At 29.3% G+C, this 21,474-nt stretch overlaps 1 protein-coding gene across 1 annotated transcript in view; it reads right to left on the reverse strand.

Moving 5' to 3' along the window:
* Window positions 1–1,213, reverse strand: part of LOC111027765 — a 3,101-nt gene extending 1,888 nt beyond the window's left edge. Inside the window, exons 1-2 of the mRNA XM_022306183.1 lie at window positions 778–1,213; window positions 433–548 (exon numbers count right to left, since the gene is read on the reverse strand). Of these exons, the coding sequence (XP_022161875.1) occupies window positions 433–548; window positions 778–1,105 (444 nt within the window). The 5' untranslated portion in view covers window positions 1,106–1,213. The remainder of the gene's footprint in view (window positions 1–432; window positions 549–777) is intronic.
* Window positions 1,214–21,474: the final 20,261 nt, after the last annotated feature.

Here is a 21,474-nt window from a genome sequence, read left to right on the forward strand (position 1 = left end):
AAAAAAAACTATATAAGGGAAATGAATCAAAATCTATAAACGAAGATGACGAAGAGTTATTTAAAGAAGCTATGTCCGTGTTAAGAGCTCCGAGTGATGAATTTGATGTTTTTGGAAATTATGTTGCTGTGGAGTTACGACAACTCCGTTCTGAAGAACGAAGAAGACGATTGAAGCGCATAATACAGAGAGCTATCATTGATATGGGAGAAGAGGAAGACAGATGTGAAAAAATTGGTTCTACATGTTCATCTGAAAATTACTCTGATACTGTCTCTGACTGGGCATCATCTAGTGGTTTTTCTAATCAAAATCCACATGACAACTTAATAACTCTTTCTAACCTATCATCAATGCCTCAACAAATAGCGAGTGACAGTTCTAATTTGTCAACTTTCTATGAAAACTATAATCCCCAGTAAAATTACTAACCTTCAGATAGTCACATTTCAGTTCTTCAAACAACGCCTGACAAACTTCTGGAACAATTCGGCTAATAGTTGTCGGAGGAATCCGAAACAAAAAACTTAAAGACTGGTAACTGTCACCTACGTTAAAACAAGTAGCATATTTCATAAATTAAATATGATGTAAATTTTATTTTATTTTAATATTTATATTTATCTTATTTCTAATTTAAAATGTATTGAAAGTTATAATATAATGTTATAATATGTTATTTTATTAATTTATGATGTTAAAATTATTCTATAATAAAAAGATACAAAAATAAGCAAAATAAAATATATACATTTTTTTAATTATCAAACCGTTTACCTGTGGCAAGAAACCTCAACGTCAATGTTAGTCGTTCTGAAGGTGAAATCGCTTTTCGGAGGTGAGTATCTTTTTTTATAATTTTTGGTGTAATTATTTCTAAGAGATTCTGGTAATCATTTTTGGACATTCGTATGAAATTTTCATACGAAGTGGTATCTTCTACACTCATTTCTTTCAGTAATTTTGCGTGCACTCCTTCGTCATCTCTTTTTGATATCCAATTTCTCACCCACAACCTCTTTGTTTTTTTTGATTTTATTTCCTGTTTTTTTTTAATCAAACTACACACTATAATTGCAGCTGCAACGCGTTTGCGATCCGACATTTTTCGTCCAAAGAAAACGCGTGAACTAACGAACTAACAGCCAAAATGCTCTCTCAATAAAAGAACTATCTAGACTATCAAGTTTGACTAATGTACATGGGCCGTAGACTTATCTAGGTAGATTTGATCTATGCGCTCTCTATGACTGCTATAATTAGAGCACATTTCACTCTAGTGTAAACACACTTCTAGTGCAGTCTAGCTAGAGCAATCTAAATCTAGCTGTATTTATCTCTACAGTGTACAGGCACCTTAATAGTTACAGTGTCAAAGATAAAGTCGACTCTCGAGGTACCTATATATTAAGCAGCTTTCTTAATTAATATTTTTTGAAAGTCGGTTAATCTTTTTAGCTATGAGTAGTATATTTGTCTTGAAGTTTAAGATGTTTTCCGGACTTGAGTTTGGGCTGTGTATAGTGCTCGTCCATAGTGATGTCGTAGTCTGACGATTCAATAATTTATTGTATCGGGTCATATCGTAAACATTCAGAAATGTTCTTTTCCAAACCCACTTTGGAACGGGGGGCTGATTTTAAATTTATAGAAACAAATAGTTATTAATTATGTATAAGATTAATGTCAGTAAATATTGATGAATAGAGAAATAATATTTACTGAAATGACGGTTATGCATAAAAGCAGTGTGCGTAGTTTCGCCGATAGATGGCGTCACACTAATTATTTACGTAGGCGTGTGGTTGTTTCGTTACAAAACGTACCTACCTTCATTATTTGATCCGTAATTTCTTAATTAAATTTTAGGGTTTTCCCGGGTAACCGCCCCGCTTTACTTACATCATGTTGTGGCCGCTCTCATTTGTTATAATAGTATGCGTGTTTCGTATATAATAATGACATGCACTCAGATATTATTATGTGACAGATTCGCTGCGGGGTTTGTCTTACGCTCGGGGCAGTTTCGGTACCTATATAAAAATATAAAATATGCATATATTTGAGCATACGCTGAAATAGTGCACATAATATACGCACGCACGTAATAATAACAATAACAAATGCCGCTGCAGTGTCCAGGTGCAATATAATTGCATTGTTCTTAAAATGTAAAGCCTATAGACGCGGGATGAAAAACGTGTGAAACCCGACGGGGACGACTGCGAGGAGGACGGCACGGTGAATTAGCGACGTATACACGCCTATAATATTATATTATTATACACATACCTACCTACCAATACCTGTGCTGTCCTGTGCACTCTGTTCGTGAATTAGAAACAAAATACCTCACCGACACTGGAACAACGCGACGAGACGCCGAAGCTGCATGCAGGTACATTATATTATAATATATTATATTTGGGGTGTAAAATGAACAAGACAAAAGACGGCGATTTGCATAATGTGTCGAGTATAATTTTTTCGTTTCGTTTTGTCTTTCCCGCGCTCTTGCAGCAGCGGTCGGTCTTCTTATACATAATAATTATTATATTATAGACGGTACACGCGTGTGACCCACATCTCCATCTCGCGCACTGCAGCTGAGGTATACGATATACGATATATATAAATATAATATAGGTGTATCAAATGCTCTACATGTAATATATTAATATTATGCACGTACATTATACACGTACGGCGGTCGACCACCTTTTGTTTAGACGACCCGTTATGAAATTTTTACACCCTAGACACACGATTTGGGGGGGGGGGGGGTAGAAGGGACTGTCGCATCAACAGTTGGTCTTGTGCAAAAACTGCTGCGATGTGCGTGTGTCGGCGACCGACGTGCCGCCTCCGTTTTCCCATTAACAGCCTGCTGTATAATTATTGTCGTATATGCGCGTGCACTATATAAATAATAACGAATATTATCATAATGGTAATAATAATAACAATCGTGATAATAGACGTTGCAATCGAGGAGCGTCTCCGTCACTCGTCCGCGTCGTCGTGTACATCGTCTTCGTTCAACCCCGTCCTCCTCGCAGCGACCGGAAATGCTAATTCGTTCATTAAAACCTCTCGCCCGATCTCCCCTGCATCGTATATCCGATTCATACACACACACACACACACGAACCACGGTATAATAATTACGAAAGCCGCGTGTTGTTTATAACCGTTTGCTTATTATAATAATATTTTAAATGCGTCCCTGCAGTAATGTATACAATATACTATGTATAATATATCTATACATGTATTCGTGTTGCGTAAGCGATTCTCTCACGGACGCAATTCGATATACGAGACATGTGCATGTACATCTATAGATTATAGACAATAGGTAGGTAGGCATTTATATTTTTTTTCTTAACGAGGGCATATTAACTAGTATCGTTATCCGTTGCCGATAAACAGAATTTAATTTATTTTTTCGTCCTTTGATTTATAAATGAGAGAATTGCTAATGGCAGTGTTCTAACTCTGAATATTATATTATATTGGTATTAAATATTTATAATAAATGCATAATAGGGTTCATAGCTTTAAACGTCTCTCCGCGGTACATATACCTACTATTAATTATTACCTATCATAAAATTACTGTATATTCGGTTACATATTATATACATAGGTACAATGATAAAATTTGTCTGTGCAAAATATTAAGTTATAACTATATAAGCCCGGGGGAAGCCCCGGGTTCACTTTAAAGTGTAATGTAGCTGTAGAATTCATTAAATTCGTATGTAGTTTTAAAATAAATCAGAGTAGGTCATTGAAAATTGTCTCATGAGTCATGACTTAAAAGAATAAAAAAATATTGTATGATAATATGTGTATTGTAACGTATGTAAACATCGTTTTAATCTGGTTGAAATGTATGTATTCAAGCCTCATTAATAGACGCGTTTTATCTGCGTCTAAATGCCAGAGAAAATAAAGCTATATTGTACAGTACCTACTGTATAGTTACTATTGCAATTAAAATACCTGTTGGCTGTTTCTTCTGCTTCGCGTATGATTGTATGAAGAGGATAAAAATGTATGTACTTGAGAAATTTAAAATATAATTCTATGGTCCTCAATAATCATCTGGCTCTAGCATAATTATTGCTATGCTATATGAATTCCTATAGTGTCTGAAGCAAAATTGTTGAATACTGACGATTTTATAAATAATTTTGATGAATGCAATAACAATATTGAAGAATATTGTTAAAACAAATTACATGTGGATATTTTTGTAAACCGTTATTCTGAAAGCTACATATGATAAATACGTTATATTATTATCCTGTCGTTCCTATTATTATTTTTAATTAATATTTATTATGCATTCAAATTGATATGAGTGTTTAAATTGAATTTTTCAAGTATTGTATTTATAATGTTTTATCTTTTAAATATGGGAAAAATTATTGTTTGAGTTTGTTGCACATTTGAATATTGGTATTACAAAATATAATATTTATGGTCAATTTAAAATATGTTCGTTATATTTCGTTATGAATTAATGGTTTTATCGCAGTAAATGGTGTGCTTAATATTGCGTGTATTTTGGATGCTATTACAAATATCAATTAAAAATGTTGCTTCCTAAAAATGTTGGCTCATTTTTTTTTATCAACATTTAGAAATAAAATTCAAAAATGTGTCAAATGGCTCAAAAAGAGTCAAAATATTTTGAAAATTATGCCATGTATATACAACTATTAAATTAATATTTGGTGAAATTTTCAAAGACGGTAATTTGTTTTTGAATTACAACAAAATGATTAAAACTTTGATGAGTAATCGTTATTTTACGGGTAAATATTCAATTACTTCAACATTTTAACTTCAGAAGTTCATAAAAAATATTTATAGAATTATTCTAACTTTATTGTTCCATTACCAAATAACAAACTTATGAAGAACCTTGTAATAAATGTTCGAATGTAAGGTATGAATATTAAACATTTTGAGAATTTTTAACTTAAAAATAATTTTAGTGATTCGTCAAAATTCTAACATCAATCGCTCATAAAAAAATATTGCCGATTTATGCTCAATTTTTAGAAAGCCTCGGGATCACAAGTTTCATTTGTAGCTTAGGAACCAGATTATACTCGTAAGAATATCGTTTTAATTATGAATTAACTTATACCTCTATATAATACATTATTATTTGTAACGATGTTGGGGAACCTGTTATATATCTAATTAACATTTTTTTAAGTTGCAACAACTATTTAAACAGTTACCCAACAATATTCCATTGTAGCTATAGGGGTAATCTTAATGTTTAATATGCGTTATTATCTTCTATGTACGAGTACAACACCGCAACAACACTATTTTTATTTTTATTCACTGTAGTTATATTTAGGGTTTAGGTCCATTTAAGTTATGATTTCTATCGTAGTCAGGAAGCTTAAGTAAATAAAGTTCAAATGATATGTTCTAATTAATATATTTAATATTTCACATAGTCAAAATTAAACAATATACAGTTGTATAACAAATTAAAACTTAAAGACTTATGCTTACGTACATATTAGTTATTTGGACTCCGGAGTTGTCTATATCCAGTATGTTTGATGTTATTAACCAGCTAGGTCTATCGATTATCGAACTTGACAATTGACATGGTGTATAAGTATTAGTGTACCTCTTTTATAATATTAAGCTTAGTGAGTTTATAATCACTCAAATTACAATACAAGATTATGTATGTATTTATGACTTAAATATGCCCAGTAAGCATTATTAATTGAATCACCTATTTAAGAAACGAGTCAAACGACGTACTCGTAAGTCACAAAATATCACAAATTGAGATATTGAGTGAAATGTGTTATCAAATGATAGACGGATCACGTATGAACATTTGCAAAAAAAAAAATTTAGTATTGTAAATAATCAATATGAAAGGGAAATATCAAATAACCATGTATCACTGGTAGCGTAAAAACAGTTTTCTTACAGAATTACCTTTTATGGACTCACGTCGTTTTTCAAATAGGTGGTTCACTTTTTAGTATTAACTATTACTTATGTTTGTAGCGTTACATTTCGTGATTCGTTACAATTGTTTACAAAAATAATGTAATTTTTTATACTACACTATAATAAATCTATAACGGTGCATAGACTGCATCTCACTAAAATTTAGTACTTACTTATACCCTTAACCCTGTTTCATACTTCTGCTTATAATCTAAAATATAAGAGGCATGCCTACCACCTACGAATATAAATGTACAATGCTCGTACAGTATAGGCATTGCAGTTTGATGCTCAATTTCTCACATATTATATTACAGCGTTTGTCATTAAATGATTAATAAAAATGCTAAAATTATTTAGTGCTTATCTAAATGATAACTGACATAATATTAAATAACTTATAACACTTTAATCATAGGTGGATACCTACATAATAATTATGTGTATTAAAATATAGTATATCTAATTGATTAACTAATACATATATGTATCGGAGGTGAAATAACAGGTGAAATATTGTTGCTTAATTAGCCTAAAGACTAAATACGCATGCCGTAGTATGTATACAATATACAATATACATATACCCACTATTTGTATATTTATATATAGTGCATTTGGAAATAATTGGGTGCGTGAGTAAATAATATAGTTTATGCATTATAGCTAATAATATTATTATTATGAATGTATTTCGATACGATATGATGAAAACTGATAAAAAATAAGGAAAAGTGAGCGCTGAGCTGTGGAAAAAGGTCCCTGGGAAATGGCGGCGGTGGCTGTGGCATAATGCATGGCTGCAGCCCGCACACACAATTTCCTGAATAATGCGCACAAGTAACACTCACACACACACGCATACGAAAAAAACATCATGGCCGCGCCGCGTTTTCTCATGTCCCCCGCCGACCCACTGTGGACGGACCACCACCCCGCAGCCGTTCGTTTCGCGATGCCAAATCGACACCCTCGTTCTGAATCTATCTACCCCCTGCAGGCCACGTGTACACGATCCGACACAAAACACACCCAGCTCTACGCACACACGCACATTGAGTTTGTCGACGGGCAATTACACAATATATTTTTGAACTTATATATATGAACGCACGCTGCAATGGTGGTGGTTGTGAGGGGAGGAAGAGGTGAAACGAAAAAATAAAATACCTCGTCCGAAATTCCGGAAAAACAATTATACAATTATTTAAAAACACCCTCGTATACACTCACATATATTATATATTTTGGTAAATATTACGAGTTAAAACGATTCCAATAATATTAACATGTTTATGTATGCAATAGCTGGTAAACGACTAACATTTATTATAATCGAATTTTTAATATTAAACACTGAATAACTTCTATTATAAGTTAGGTTATATAGGTCTTTTTTTTTCATTAATGTCGTATTATAGACGCTGCTTCCGCGCAACACATACCTACTTTGATTAGATAAAATGCCTTTTAAAATAATTAATACAAACTTGCGAGTTACCATAGTTGTAGCGGTAGAGGTTTCGACAAAACTTCAAAGGGGGAGAGTGATTTTAGTACCATGGAACAAAAACATATTATGCAAAAAAAACTGTTTTCATTCTTATGCCGAAGATTGTCCAAATGGTCTTGTTCTTGTAATATTTTAAAACTTTTATAATATAGTTAGTGTTAATGATGTCCATAAATTATAATTTTTAATGTTTTCATACAAAAAAAAAAATTAAACAAGTTACAAGGTATCAAAAAGTAAATCTGTAACATTAGGATATTGCCTAGAGTATTTTCAGTAAAAGCAAAGATAAGTTTATTAGAATCCTACTGACTAGATTCAATTGTAGTGTTAGTCATATGAATTTCGTTGTAATCATTCTAAAATAAATTTCAATCTTCGATTTTCACCGAGAAAAGTTACAACCGTCTACCAGCCAATAAATAGTTATCGTTTAAAAAATAATTGAATGAACTAATTGTGCTAAGTAAAACTTTACAGAAAGATTAACCAAGCATGTTCATCCCCCCCCCCTTTTTGCCTTCAGAAATACAGTTATTTAAAATCAGAGTTTTGGAATTTTAAATATACTTAAAGACCTCCATATTTTCGAATTCTTGAGATTGTTTTATACTGCTTAATGAATATCCTGTGGTGATACAAACTTATGTTGTTTGAATGAGAACTGCATCTTTATTTTACTGTAAATTATTAAGTGGATAATTTTTTGAAAATTGTTATGTACCTTATTCAAAATTTAAACGAATAGTTTTTCAATTATTAAAATGTTTGTACCAAGAATAATAGCCCTTAAAAGTGGTTTTACAAAAATATAAGGTAAATGCAATGTTGGATTCAGTATTTATTACATTTGGATCATTTTTACAAATGATTAGTATACATAAATTGATAATAATCGCTACAATTTTCAAGCCTATATTTTTTTTCCAATCTTATTATGGACCTTTTATCCACAAAGTTAAGTAACTTAAAAATTACTTGTTCAATTTTTTGTCATGGCACGTCAGAATTTTCTGAAAACTTATCCACTAAATAATTTAAAGTATAGAAGGAGGGTTCCCATTTGAAAAACACGTTAGTATCAAAACAAGATACTCATTATAATAGTAGTACAAAAAATCTCAAGATTTGAGAATATGGTTTATTATAAGAGTATATTTAGTAGATATATTAGAAATTCCAAAAATCTTATTTTGAATTACTGCATAATTGAAGAAAAAAGGATGTGGGCAATAAGCATACTTGATGCATCACCCTGTATATAAAAAGACAGCCATTTCAAAGAAATATAACTTATATTTTCATCTCCACTTGTTTGTTATGCAGCATCGATTGCAAATATCCATTCTAAATTCTCAACAATATGTTTTATCTTTTTGTTTTTATGTGATAAATATGTGAAGTCAATTTCTTTACATGCATGATTTTTCTTCAAATTAATTTTTGAAACCCAATTTATATGACATAATTATACAATAATTATATCGTCTGTGTCAATAGAAAAACTAATGCTTATTATAATTTTTTTCATTTAATAAATTTAATGTACGCAGCGTTAAAATTAGAGGTCGTGTATGTTCATTAAAATGAAATTTAAAATGTTCATTTTGTTTGTATAACTATGGATGGAACAAAAGATATATGAATTATGCCATTATTTTGATAATTCAAAGACTGAAAGACTTGAAAATGTCTTTGTAAACGACGTTGTTAACTTTTTCTGGATCGGGGGCAAAAATATACAAATTAAATTTTGGATATCACGCATAATTTAAGTAATTTAAGTAAAAATAACTGGTAGATTAACTTCTAAAAATTTCTACTGTAATTTGTGTGTTAAATTTTAACTATATATGATAAATCTTCGTGGTAAAAATTGCTTAAATTGAGTCTAAATATGTTTGAATGTAATCGTGTATAATTTGAAGAAATTTCGTTGCTTTTTTATATTCAATTACGACAACATCTTAACTTCAAACGCTAATAAAAAAATATTATTTTTATTTTTGTAAAAACAACTTATCTTATTGTATTAACTTTACATTGTAATACATTATTGTATTATATCAAGTTTTTTTTTACCGAGAAACAAAATATTTATCAACATAACTCCAAATCTCAAAAATATACATAGTACATAGCCCAAAATATTTTTGAAATGCTCTAATACGTATATGATAGAAAATTATACATTCAAAAAAATCCATTTTATTCGTTTACTTTCAGTCAATTTTTTAGTGAATTGACTTGCTGTTAAATATTTTAAGGGACTAAAGTAAAAAACCAACAGCATTGTGCTTACACAGAATATTAAAGTTAACGAAGAAAAAAGTATACAGGTTAAGTATTCATAGTAGGTATAGCTGCAGATAGGTCTAGAAAGTTTAGAAATATTCTATGCGTATAAATTGTTTAAAATGTTTCAAACTTTCTAGACGTTACTAAATATTTGAATGTACACTGCAATATACTGATATGACGCATACCACTAAATTTATAATGTATATAATCCTGGTATAACAAACCTTACAGGAATGAATATTTGATCGGAACAACCTAATAAGAATAAAGGTACTCGAGTATTTATGAGTGGTCTGTGTGTTTTATTTTCTGTATTATTGTTTTACCACTATTAAATAAAATGTTGAGTTATATTGTTACAGAAAAAACATTAATAATAATTGTATTATATAAATTCCAATGGCCAGAATGTAAAATAAAAATAAAATAAGTGTAATAATAATGAGTTGTTTAAAGATCAAAGTTAACTATAAACTTGCGAAGGTCGTTTTTTAATTTATTTGATAAAATCTGTAAGAAATATAATTTGTATTTTATTTTAAAACAATAATATTTTTATCCACTTTAGCAGCCTCTCTCAGTCTAAGGTTAAGCTAAAACAAATCGTCTTTAAAAAAAATTCTGTAGTATTGTCGTTATTAATCAAATTAAATATTATTTGGCTTATTGGATAATAATAATACAAATAATTGTTCACATTTAATTTTCTTTTTGTACATTAAATGCTTATATTATTATCATCATTTTGTAGTTCCTGAAAAAATAAAATTCCGCACATATTGTAAGATAACGTATACATTTTTGATAAGCAAAAAGAAACGTTATTTGGTCAAGTGGTACATAAAAATGTTCGAACTGGGTGGGAGGTACATGGATATAAAAATATTGAGAACCGCTGCACTATAGTATATTTAACATAGTTATTCCTTGTTGCAGCTGCCGGTACTGAAGTTATGCATATCCCATAGACGTATATATTCCACACATTATGTATATTAGTTAGGTATATAGTTATTTTCACGTTAACTATTTACTAGTTGTAGTTTACCGACCGATGATATACGCATTATCTATATACAATACACAGGATGACTCGCCGAACATGCACACTCGTTTTTTCTTTTTCAATAATGCCGTTAAATTCTGAACTATTTTTTTAATCTTATCTTTACTATTAAAGACCGTATTTTCAAATTCTTGTAAATTTTTGTTCTACTTACTCAAGAAGTGTCACGTGGAGATACAAACTTCTATATTTTAAATGAGAACCCTCTATCCAGCCATAAATTATTCATTGGATAATTTTTCTAAAAAGTTGGACGTGTCAGAATCAAAATTCGGATGAGTAGTTTTTGAGGTATTTGACTTTGTGTTCTAAGGATAAAAGGTACATAATAACTAATATCGGGTTTATATGATATGGGGGCTATGGGCTATGGCGATTTGAAAATTGTATTCATTAATATTAATCCATCAACATTAATTATTTGTAAAAATAGCCCAAGTATAATAAATACTAATTCCAATATTACGTCTATTTTATATTCTTCTGAAACCATTTTTAAGGACTACCTATTATCTTAAGTATAATATTATATAATATAGTATACAAACATTTTATAATAACTAAAAAAAATACTCATTCAAATTTTGAATTAGGTACGTCAACATTTTTAAAAAAACTATCCTCTCAAAAGTTTACAGTAAAAAGAGGGGGGTTCTCATTTTAAAAACAGAAGTTTTTATCGATACAGAGAACTCATTAAATAGTCAAAAAAACTCAAGAATTTGAAGTAAAAATGTCTGAGTATATTTTAGTTTATTTAAAAATTCCAAAAGTTAGAATTTTAATTATGAAAGGAAATTGGAGTCAGCATGCCTGATGAACGTTTTGGATGTACATGGAAGCGGCTCGAACATATTAAACGAAGTTAACAATCGGGGTAAACGTGGTATAATATCAACAATTTTTAATCGATGGAACGTAAAATTAATATAAAAATAATAATAATTTTACTTCGTTTTGCGCACCAACACCGCGAGTCAAAATCCTAAAACTTTTCCGGCAAAAAGGCGTCTTAAACAATACTACGACGATACACGTATACTGCACATTTAACACGACGTAAGCGTTAGGTATATACTAAATATAATAATTATAAATACATACCAGAGTCCCAGGTGATGATGACGTGCGTATGTATATAAAAGTAATGGGTAAACATCCCCAACAGACAAATTTTACTTTGCGTACACGTCGTATACATATGATATTATATTATACATGTAGTGTTACCCCCGATGAGATAATTTTATGCAAATGTATGCGACGAAAAAAAGTTATACGTCGTGTATACTCTTATACAGAAACAATATCCCCTGCGTGTACCCATTATTATTGTTATTATTATTTCCTACTCACATACACACACACACTCACCAGTTAGCCCGGGGACAATAATTATTATTCGGTTTTTTGCATACGATTAATGAACGTTCTCACCGGTCCAGCGCGGTATTCGTTTGTTTTGTTTTGTTTTTTTTTTTTTTTTCACATCCTTTATATCCGTCAGGTATTTTTTTTTACTACTCTCGTTGACTATACATACGACGAAACTATTTTTTAAAGAACCCTCGACGAGACAATACACATAATATAGGCACTGCGTTGAACGGGCGCGCGCACACACACACGACCCCATGCCGGCCGTATACCGGAATCCCTTCAAGGAAGACATGCCGCGTCCTCTTTCTCATCGCGCCGGAGCATACTAAAATATTATGCAGATTAGTTTTTCTGTCCAAGACAATGGCCCGCTGATTTTTAATATACCGCTTGCGTGTGTGTATGTACCCGGTCGGGCTTTTGTATACCCGGTATAATAATAACAACTGGTTTTTTGTCACATGAACGGTGCCCACAACACCGTTGCGCGAAGCACCGCTGTAACCCGCAGTATAGCACCGCAGTCCGCCGCGGCTGCCACAAAATGAACATAATTTCGTAATATTAAAATATTATTATTATTGACAATTACACCGCTCTGTATTTCCTGTACATTTTTGTAATTCCTGGTGTAAAATTTACCAATTTCATCAGCCGGTTCGTAACATCCGCCGCCGCGCCGCCCCACGTGCTAATCGTGTCATAATAAATGTTTATTATTGTGTCCGAAGTCGGAAATTTTTTTTTTTTCGTGGCCATCAAGACTTGGTAAATAATATGTATAAAACTTATATAGGTAGGTATATACGTATGGTGCACCCGCCTGTCATAATAATATTTTCAACGCGACGGGTTTTCGAAAACCTATTGTTTTACGTGTATTACGATGCAAATCTCATGGAGCTATTTCAAACAAACGTGTAATATAATAATAATAATATGTTTATGGTGTATTATAATTATAATATTATTGGTATGTGACATGTAACGTTTGACAATGTTTACACCCACATACCGTAATATTATATTGAATTTGCAGCAAGTCGTGAAAAATTATTTTCTTAAACCGTGTTTTTCTTTTTTATCATTTATTACGCATTTGACTAAACGCATAAAATATGTTTATTTTCAGTCTGTAGAATTGATTGTATAAAAGTTGCATGTTAACAAAAAATATTTGTGAAAATAAATTTGGAATTATAATAATTGCATTCTCGTCTATATACAGTTATTATATTTACGCTTCGTTATCCAGTTTTTTCACCAGATTTTCCCGAGAGCCTTGTTAAGCCGCACACTTCCCTTTACCTCTCCGCCAGAATCCAACGAGAAACCCCTCTATTTATTTTTCTCGTTTTTAATAATTTTTCTCTCGGTCCCCTTGGACAGTGAAAAAACACGCATACTCTTTCACTATTATGTTAATAAATATACGCGTACTTTTGTAACCTGCTGATATTAACCTATCGTTCGTTAGGTAGGTAGAAAATTTATGTTAAAAATCAACGACTCTGTCCCAAAAAATAAACATGCCAACGTGTGCTAAACAAATATTAGAATTATAGAAATTAAACGGAATACTTTCGGAGTACCTATAAATTAGCATGACTAAAGTCTTAAAAGTTAAAGTTGTTATACTCCATTTACCATTTGTGAGGTAGAAATTGAGTATGAAAAAAGCCGTTTTGAATTAACCACAATATGTTTTAAACATGTGATAAGGTATAACGTTTCAGTAACTTAATTTACCTCGAATAAAGTTTTAAATTTTACTCGTATTAACTGAATAATTATATTTAAATGTACCAACAATTTATTTGATAAATCTAATAAGTAATAACTGACCGAGATAACGATACGGGTCACTATTGATAATCATTAATCACTCAACTTATAGGTATATAAAATCATAATATGTGAGATGTGACTAAAATTATTACGAATTTATAGTAAATTATTTAATACAAACTGAGATCAAATGTCTTAAATAAGATGCCGTATTGCTGAAACCGCACGTGTTATTTCTGTCCTACTATAACATTTAACATACCAGAACTTACGTTCAGTGGTACAATTAGACCAGTTAGTACAGTTTAATTTTGTGTTGTAAGTATAAATATTGGAGTAAATTGATCTGTTATCAATCATTATGGTAAGAACACTATCCGTGTTTTCTTATTATTGGTTTTTACGATATAATATTGTTAATATAGCTAGTGCAGTACAATATTAAAATTTAAAAATTCTCATAACATAATCAGTATTCAAAAATAAAAATGTTATAACAAATCAGAGAGAACAGATAATGCTTTTAACTTAAAGTTTGATAATTCACTCTAATATTAAATCTAACAACACACAATTAAAACTGCTGAACTCAAATTTGCAATGTGGTCCATATAAGTGCATATAATAGAAAACATAATATACAGGTGTGATGTTTTCTCAGCTATTAATTACCTACACGTTCTTGGTGTATTATTTTTATTCTTTTCTGAATTGCTTTAATCATACAATTGGCAGTAGGTGTAAGTTTATTAATTAATTAAATTTATTTATAAACATACATAGGTACAAGCCAATTTTAATATTTTCTGAAATCCATGTAATTTTTAGTCATTGATTTTTTGAACTTGTATATGAGAATATAATATATGAAAAAAATGGGAGGAGTAGTCACTGAAGTAGAGAAAATGAATGAGAAATTTCCGAGAGAAAAAACAGCCATTTGTGTGCGTTAAGGGAAGCTAGTTATATTTTAAATATTATATAGGTGTATATATGTATAAAGAGAGAGCCCAAAGGAAGCCAACGCGATGGCGTTCGATTCCGAATACCGCGCATGGTGGAGGGAAAGTCTGAATTACAATGGAAGCGAAGAGGGGAAATGTCACAGACAGAGTGAGCAGTGGAGGGAAATTCGCGAATAATAAACGTAAAAGTATATTCTGAAAACGGAAAAGAAAACGCCGGCAGCTGCTGATGTAATAATAAAAATAAAAAATAAAAAAAAGGAATAAGGAAAAAGGGAGAGAAGTTCACCGTCAGGCTGCAGTTATATTATAGGCTCGATATTAAATCTGGACGTCCGTTCGTCCGTCACCGCCGACGCCGCCGCCAATGCTGCCGTGTGAGTTATATTATATGAAATGTAATTTCTTTACTGCAATAAAATGAAATTAGTTTCCTCACTGGTCCTTATGTATATAGATATTTTTTTATTATAATTTAATAACGAATATAAAGATAAAAATGTCACGAAAAAAGTGTCGCCCGTAACGTGTAATAAGGAAATTATTTACGCTATTTATAGTATTTTCATTTAGCCCATAATCGAATATATATATAGTATGTGTACATAACTATATCTGTTACCATTTCGTACACATCTTCTGATTAGTATCAATGTGAAATGGTTATTACGTTTTTCTCTTTTAATAGTTAGGTATAATATCATTTCGATCTTTTGTATATTATATATATATATAACAAATGGAAATTAAAAATGTTTGATACACTTGTAATCAGACTATCAGAGAAATAATGCATCGTCTATAGGTATTATTATCTCATAAATGAAAATGGTTTAAGATTTTTTTGATGTCATGGTATTGAAATAAGTGTAGTCCAAAAAATTATTATTATATAGTTTGGGGTAAGAACATTGATATAATAATATAATTGTACTTAAAAAAAAATGTACACCAACATTTCTTCAATTAACTAAACTATATTATAATATATGAGTAACATAAAAAAAATATATAGTAATAATAAATAAATTATTAACTTATTTTGACGTGAAAGTAAATTCACAAGGGTACCTACTCGATGTATAAATTTACACAGCATAAAAACGTATATCATTGCTAATAATATTTAATTATTTAAATCGTAATTGAATTCATAAAAACCAATGTATCAATTAAAATTCTTAATAAAAACTTTTAATTATAACAATTTATTTACTGAGAAAAAACTCAATTTTACATATTAGTTCATTATACAAACAGTTTTATAAATAATATAGTTAGAACTTTGAGGTGTGTATAATTAATACTTTAACATCTATATAATAATTCTCAATATAATATAAAGATAATTATAAATAGCAATATAAATGATAATTATTAAAGCTTAGTGCTAGATTTTATTTTAATTATTGTTATGTGGTGTTTATCACTCTAAACCTATAACCTACTTTCATTTCATCCATGTTGTATGAAACATTAAAATTCAATAATGAATTATTAATATTGATATTGATATTTATATTTATGCAAAATATGTTTTTTGTCAATAAAAGTATGATAAAAATATTAGATAAACAAAATAATAAGTGAAACATTCTCTTTAAAAAGTTTTAGTTTTAATACATTTGCCAAAGTTAAATAAAAGTAGTGATAAAACATTAGTATTCGATGATGTGGTATGAATTAAAACTTATTAATTTTCCCCTCTTTAAGTTATAATACTGTTTAATTTAAAAAAAACTTTCGGAAAACCTTTTATTCCGGTCAAAGGAAAAGAACCCTTATTACCTTTACAATGTTTTAACACGTTTTAAAGTCCTGCGTCTAATTTGCAATTAACCCTCCGATTAAATGTCTTGGTGTTTATACAGAAGCCAATCTAATTATCGGTAGAATGATTGTATATATATGTTGTTTTTTAGGGTCGGATAGGTATATAATATATATATTGTAAAAGAAAACACCAGTATTAAAAAAATAAAATAAAAACGGTTGATGATAATATCAGATTACGAGTACTTTTTGCTTTTTAATAATACTTCCGGGACCTTTCCCATTTTTTTTTCTCCTTGACGAGGGTTGGTTGGTTTATACAAGCCCTTTAAGAAAAGCTCTTAAAGGGGACGTTTGAGCAATATTCACGAATCGCATGGCTTACACACAATAATACTATACGAATATATACATAAAAATATACACACTCATATACGACGTTATTACAGAACCAACAACGATATGCGTTTTACATGGTGGAATGGAAATCTTCTTATTAATCAATGCTCTTTCCTCCCTCATGCGGTCCTCGGTCCTTACTCAAGTGAGCCAATACACAACGCCCGAATAAAAGGGAGACCGGAAAAAGTTTTTTAATTTAAAGAAAGTTTTTTTTTCCATTTTGTAAAATCTGTTTGAGCGAGTACTTAAGTGCCATTACAAAGTTGAAGCAAAAAATAAATAGATAACGAGGACCTAATTTATTTATATTCACGGTATTTGTATTTCATTGTACACGATGGTCCGCAAACCTATTCATGTATACGCGTGTATAAATTTATACATTATAATAGGTATATACCAACTATATATATATATTTATATTATTATAATGCTAAGTAAAACAAGTGAACTGAGGTAGAATTTATATTTATTTTTTATTATATAACTTTTTTAACCGTCTGAAATGTACTGATTATATGAAAGTTCAACATTATATATTAACGTGCGTATAAAACGCTATTCGTTAAAGGTATGATTTGGTTGGCTAAATATATTACATAGTTTTCGTGACACACGCTACATTAATACTAAAATAAAAATAATAATAATAAAAGCTGTACGTCTTTATACTTCAATTAGAAGAATTAAATTTTTTAAATGTTACCTATTCAAACAATTGTTTAAATTATATGTATGAGTAGTTTTAGATTATTATTATTGTATTACGCAGAGAAAATAGAGGGAAGCTTTTAATTCAAATTTGTATCTTATTATAAGTTGTGTAACACTGCATTTAGAGCTTTAACGAGTGAAGTTGATTTATGGAAAAATCATTTTACCTATACTAGCTATTATAATACTAGCCCAACAAACCACTAATCTCAAACTTAAAACAGTTATAGTTTTCAAATAACTAATTATCTAATACTAGTTACAATAATGAGATCAAAAAATTTCAAAATAAAATTCTGTATCTTTAATTGAAACTTGGGATTAGATTAGGCCTAACCTAATTCTACCATCGGTAACTAAAGTATGTAAAAATCAAATTCAATTTAACTGTGAAAATATCAAAAAATGTATGGAATTTAAATTATTTAAGCTATGGGTAGATTATTTAAATTTTTAAAATAAATAGAAAATATTATACGTATATTCTAAAGTACAAACATTTTTTTTCACACAAATATTTTAAATTATTCTGAGTAATACACTAATACATAATTACAATTATTATAAACAGAAAAAAGGCCTTGTTATTTTTTTCAAGTAAAAATTTACATTTTATACATAATTAGTTTATGCTATAGTTAACTTTTTTAAAAGAATCTTAGAAATGGTACTTAAATTATTATTATTTTAAACCATGTTAAATAACAGCATATTGCTTTTGTAATAATTTATACTTTAAAAACTATGTATAATTATATGTTATACGTTTCTACATAATAAATTACGTATAAATGTATAATAAATAATTATATAGTTAATTACGGAAAAAATGTCCAATTTCCATATTAAATATACAAGACAGTCCCATTATTATTTAAAATAAAATATATTAAGGTAGATACATGGGCAGTGTACTTTATACACAAATATACTGTAAGGATTAAAGTTAATACAATATATAGACATACCTTTTAGTTAAAAATATGTGTCTGTGACTAGATTTTAATTATCTGCATGTACTTAAAACCCGGTTCTTTATATTATAGAGAAATAATTAAATCCAAACTGTTTTTGAAAAGTTGAGATTTATTTTACCAACATAATAATAGGTTAGGTTAAAAGTTACTTAATTTATTACGAATTACGATGTTGATTTTTTATCAACACACATTTTACTCGATTTAGTAAAAATATTAACCATCTGTCAGAACATACCTACCTACTATTTGAACGTAAAATATTAATTAAATAGTGATTAATATTCATTATTCATTTATACGAATAATTAAAATATGCATATTTATATAAAATTGTATTACTATTAAACAAAACTTATGGTAAATTATTTTAATTTAAATCCTACTCAGTAGTATTAAAACGTTGAAAATATAAATTTAATATAAACTATACAAAAATGTATACCTACTGTATACAATATAGACACTATTATATTATTATTTGTCCTGGAAATTAAAACTAAACGTATTTACAGAACCCCATCGCACCCTCCTCATTGTAGAAAACCCTAGAATGTATTATATAATGAATTAGGTATGAAAAATATAATTATTAAAGTTTATACATTTATAATAATCCTGTTTAAAAATTAATGCCTATTTAATTTAATGATATGATGCAGTGTAGATGATTGTTAATGAGCATGCAAATGTTGAGTTTGGAAAAAAAACAAAAATAACCAGCTGGAGTTATTATTAATAACACGAATATTATCCCCAATTAGCCGAAATGAATTTTGGGCTAAAATTAACCATTTTGTTAACCTCTGGAGAAAATTGGTTTGTATTTTATACTATGCAGTTGCCGGTTAATACGTAGATAATTGGCTACGGAGATTGCACTATGCGTTTTTTACTGCAGTCGTTCTTTTATAAAAAGTCAAACTCAAATTACACTACACACGTTTATTGTGTAGGTATTTTAAATATAGCGTGGGGGTCTGGTTGTATAAAACAAAAAAATACCCTACCACAAATTAAGTATAATTTTCTTTGAAAAAAAGCGTTCGGTATGTGTACAAAATAAGTAATAAAAACATCAATTTGTCCTTTTAATTTACCGTCTATATTGTAAATTCGTGAGTATATAAATTAGCAATATGTTTTATAGGTAGATACCTACCTATTATTTATGTTCAATTAAATATATACCCAGCTAATAATATTACCCACTATGTAGGTATCTGTATACGTAAACACGTATTACGATGTAGTTGTTTGATTTGAATGTAAAAAAAAAATAAGGTCAACTAAATTATATTCTCATGTTATTATAATTTATAGTCACTATACTTTTTAAAACTAACAACAAACACCGTATAATTTTAATATATTAATAAATAATAATTTATGAACTAGATAATGGCCATAGTTGCCGGGCTTTAGATCAATAAAATATATATATTATATATATATATATATAAACTAAATCGATATTAAATCGTATTCGTATATTATACTATACAATGATGATACAATAAATTAATAAAATTGTATAGGTATAGAAAAAATTACAAGTAAAACCGAATGTCTAGCTACCTATTGTGACCTTATGACCAAATAATATGGATATACTGTTTCTGCATTTTCACTATACACTATAAATTATAATAGTACTATACATATTATTATTCCTACATAAATATATTAACTCAATACACACATATTGGATTCTGTATATTTCAGATGTAAGATTCAACATTATTTATTGACTATCTGAAAAATATCGTGTGTTACGAGTCTATTTTATTTTAAATATATTATATTTAAATCTCGTTAAATTAAAAAAGTATAGACATCATCTTATACTTTGTGTTTGATGTGATAATATTAATTATTATTCTACTTTAAATGTTTGAAATTGTATTATTTTAGTCAAAATATCTTCAATATTAACAAAATTATCTATATTATTTCAAATAATACTTTACATAGTACTATCATACAAATTTGGTGTCATGTATAATTTATAGCGTTTTTAATCTGACTGCACAAGTGCATGATAATTATTAGTATCACCAGTACATTAGATAACGAAAATTGTATATAATATGATGGTGCCATGTAAATTGTATTTAAATGAGAGTAAAAATGAAATTTTAACGATGTGGTAACCCAATAAAAATTGCAAACCTGTTTCACTTTGTATTAGTAATATTTACTTTAGTACAGTTTTCCAGAAACACCCGTGGAATATGGTACCAGTGTGTTATACAAATTAGTGTAAACACTTTAAACTAATTGAAAACGCTATTAAATATGAAAACCCATAATGTCAGACAGTAGTAAATATATTATAATGTGTTCTACACGGAAATTGTTGTATTATAGAGGAATCAAAATGAGTTCAAGTGAGAATCTCTCGCTTGCATCAATTTTGCGTCCTCCAATTTTTTCAGTGTGAGACACATTGTTTTTAGGACGATGTCTGTCCATTCCACCGTCAGTTTTCGCCTCATGCGGTATTATTCTACCGCGTAAACGCGCATTCACTTTTCATGATTTCGGGGGCAGTTCCAAGGCAGAGTTTTCCGCTCAAACTACAACTGT

This window comes from Myzus persicae, unplaced genomic scaffold, assembly GCF_001856785.1.
Source record: "Myzus persicae strain clone G006 unplaced genomic scaffold, MPER_G0061.0, whole genome shotgun sequence".
Classification (NCBI taxonomy): domain Eukaryota; kingdom Metazoa; phylum Arthropoda; class Insecta; order Hemiptera; family Aphididae; genus Myzus; species Myzus persicae.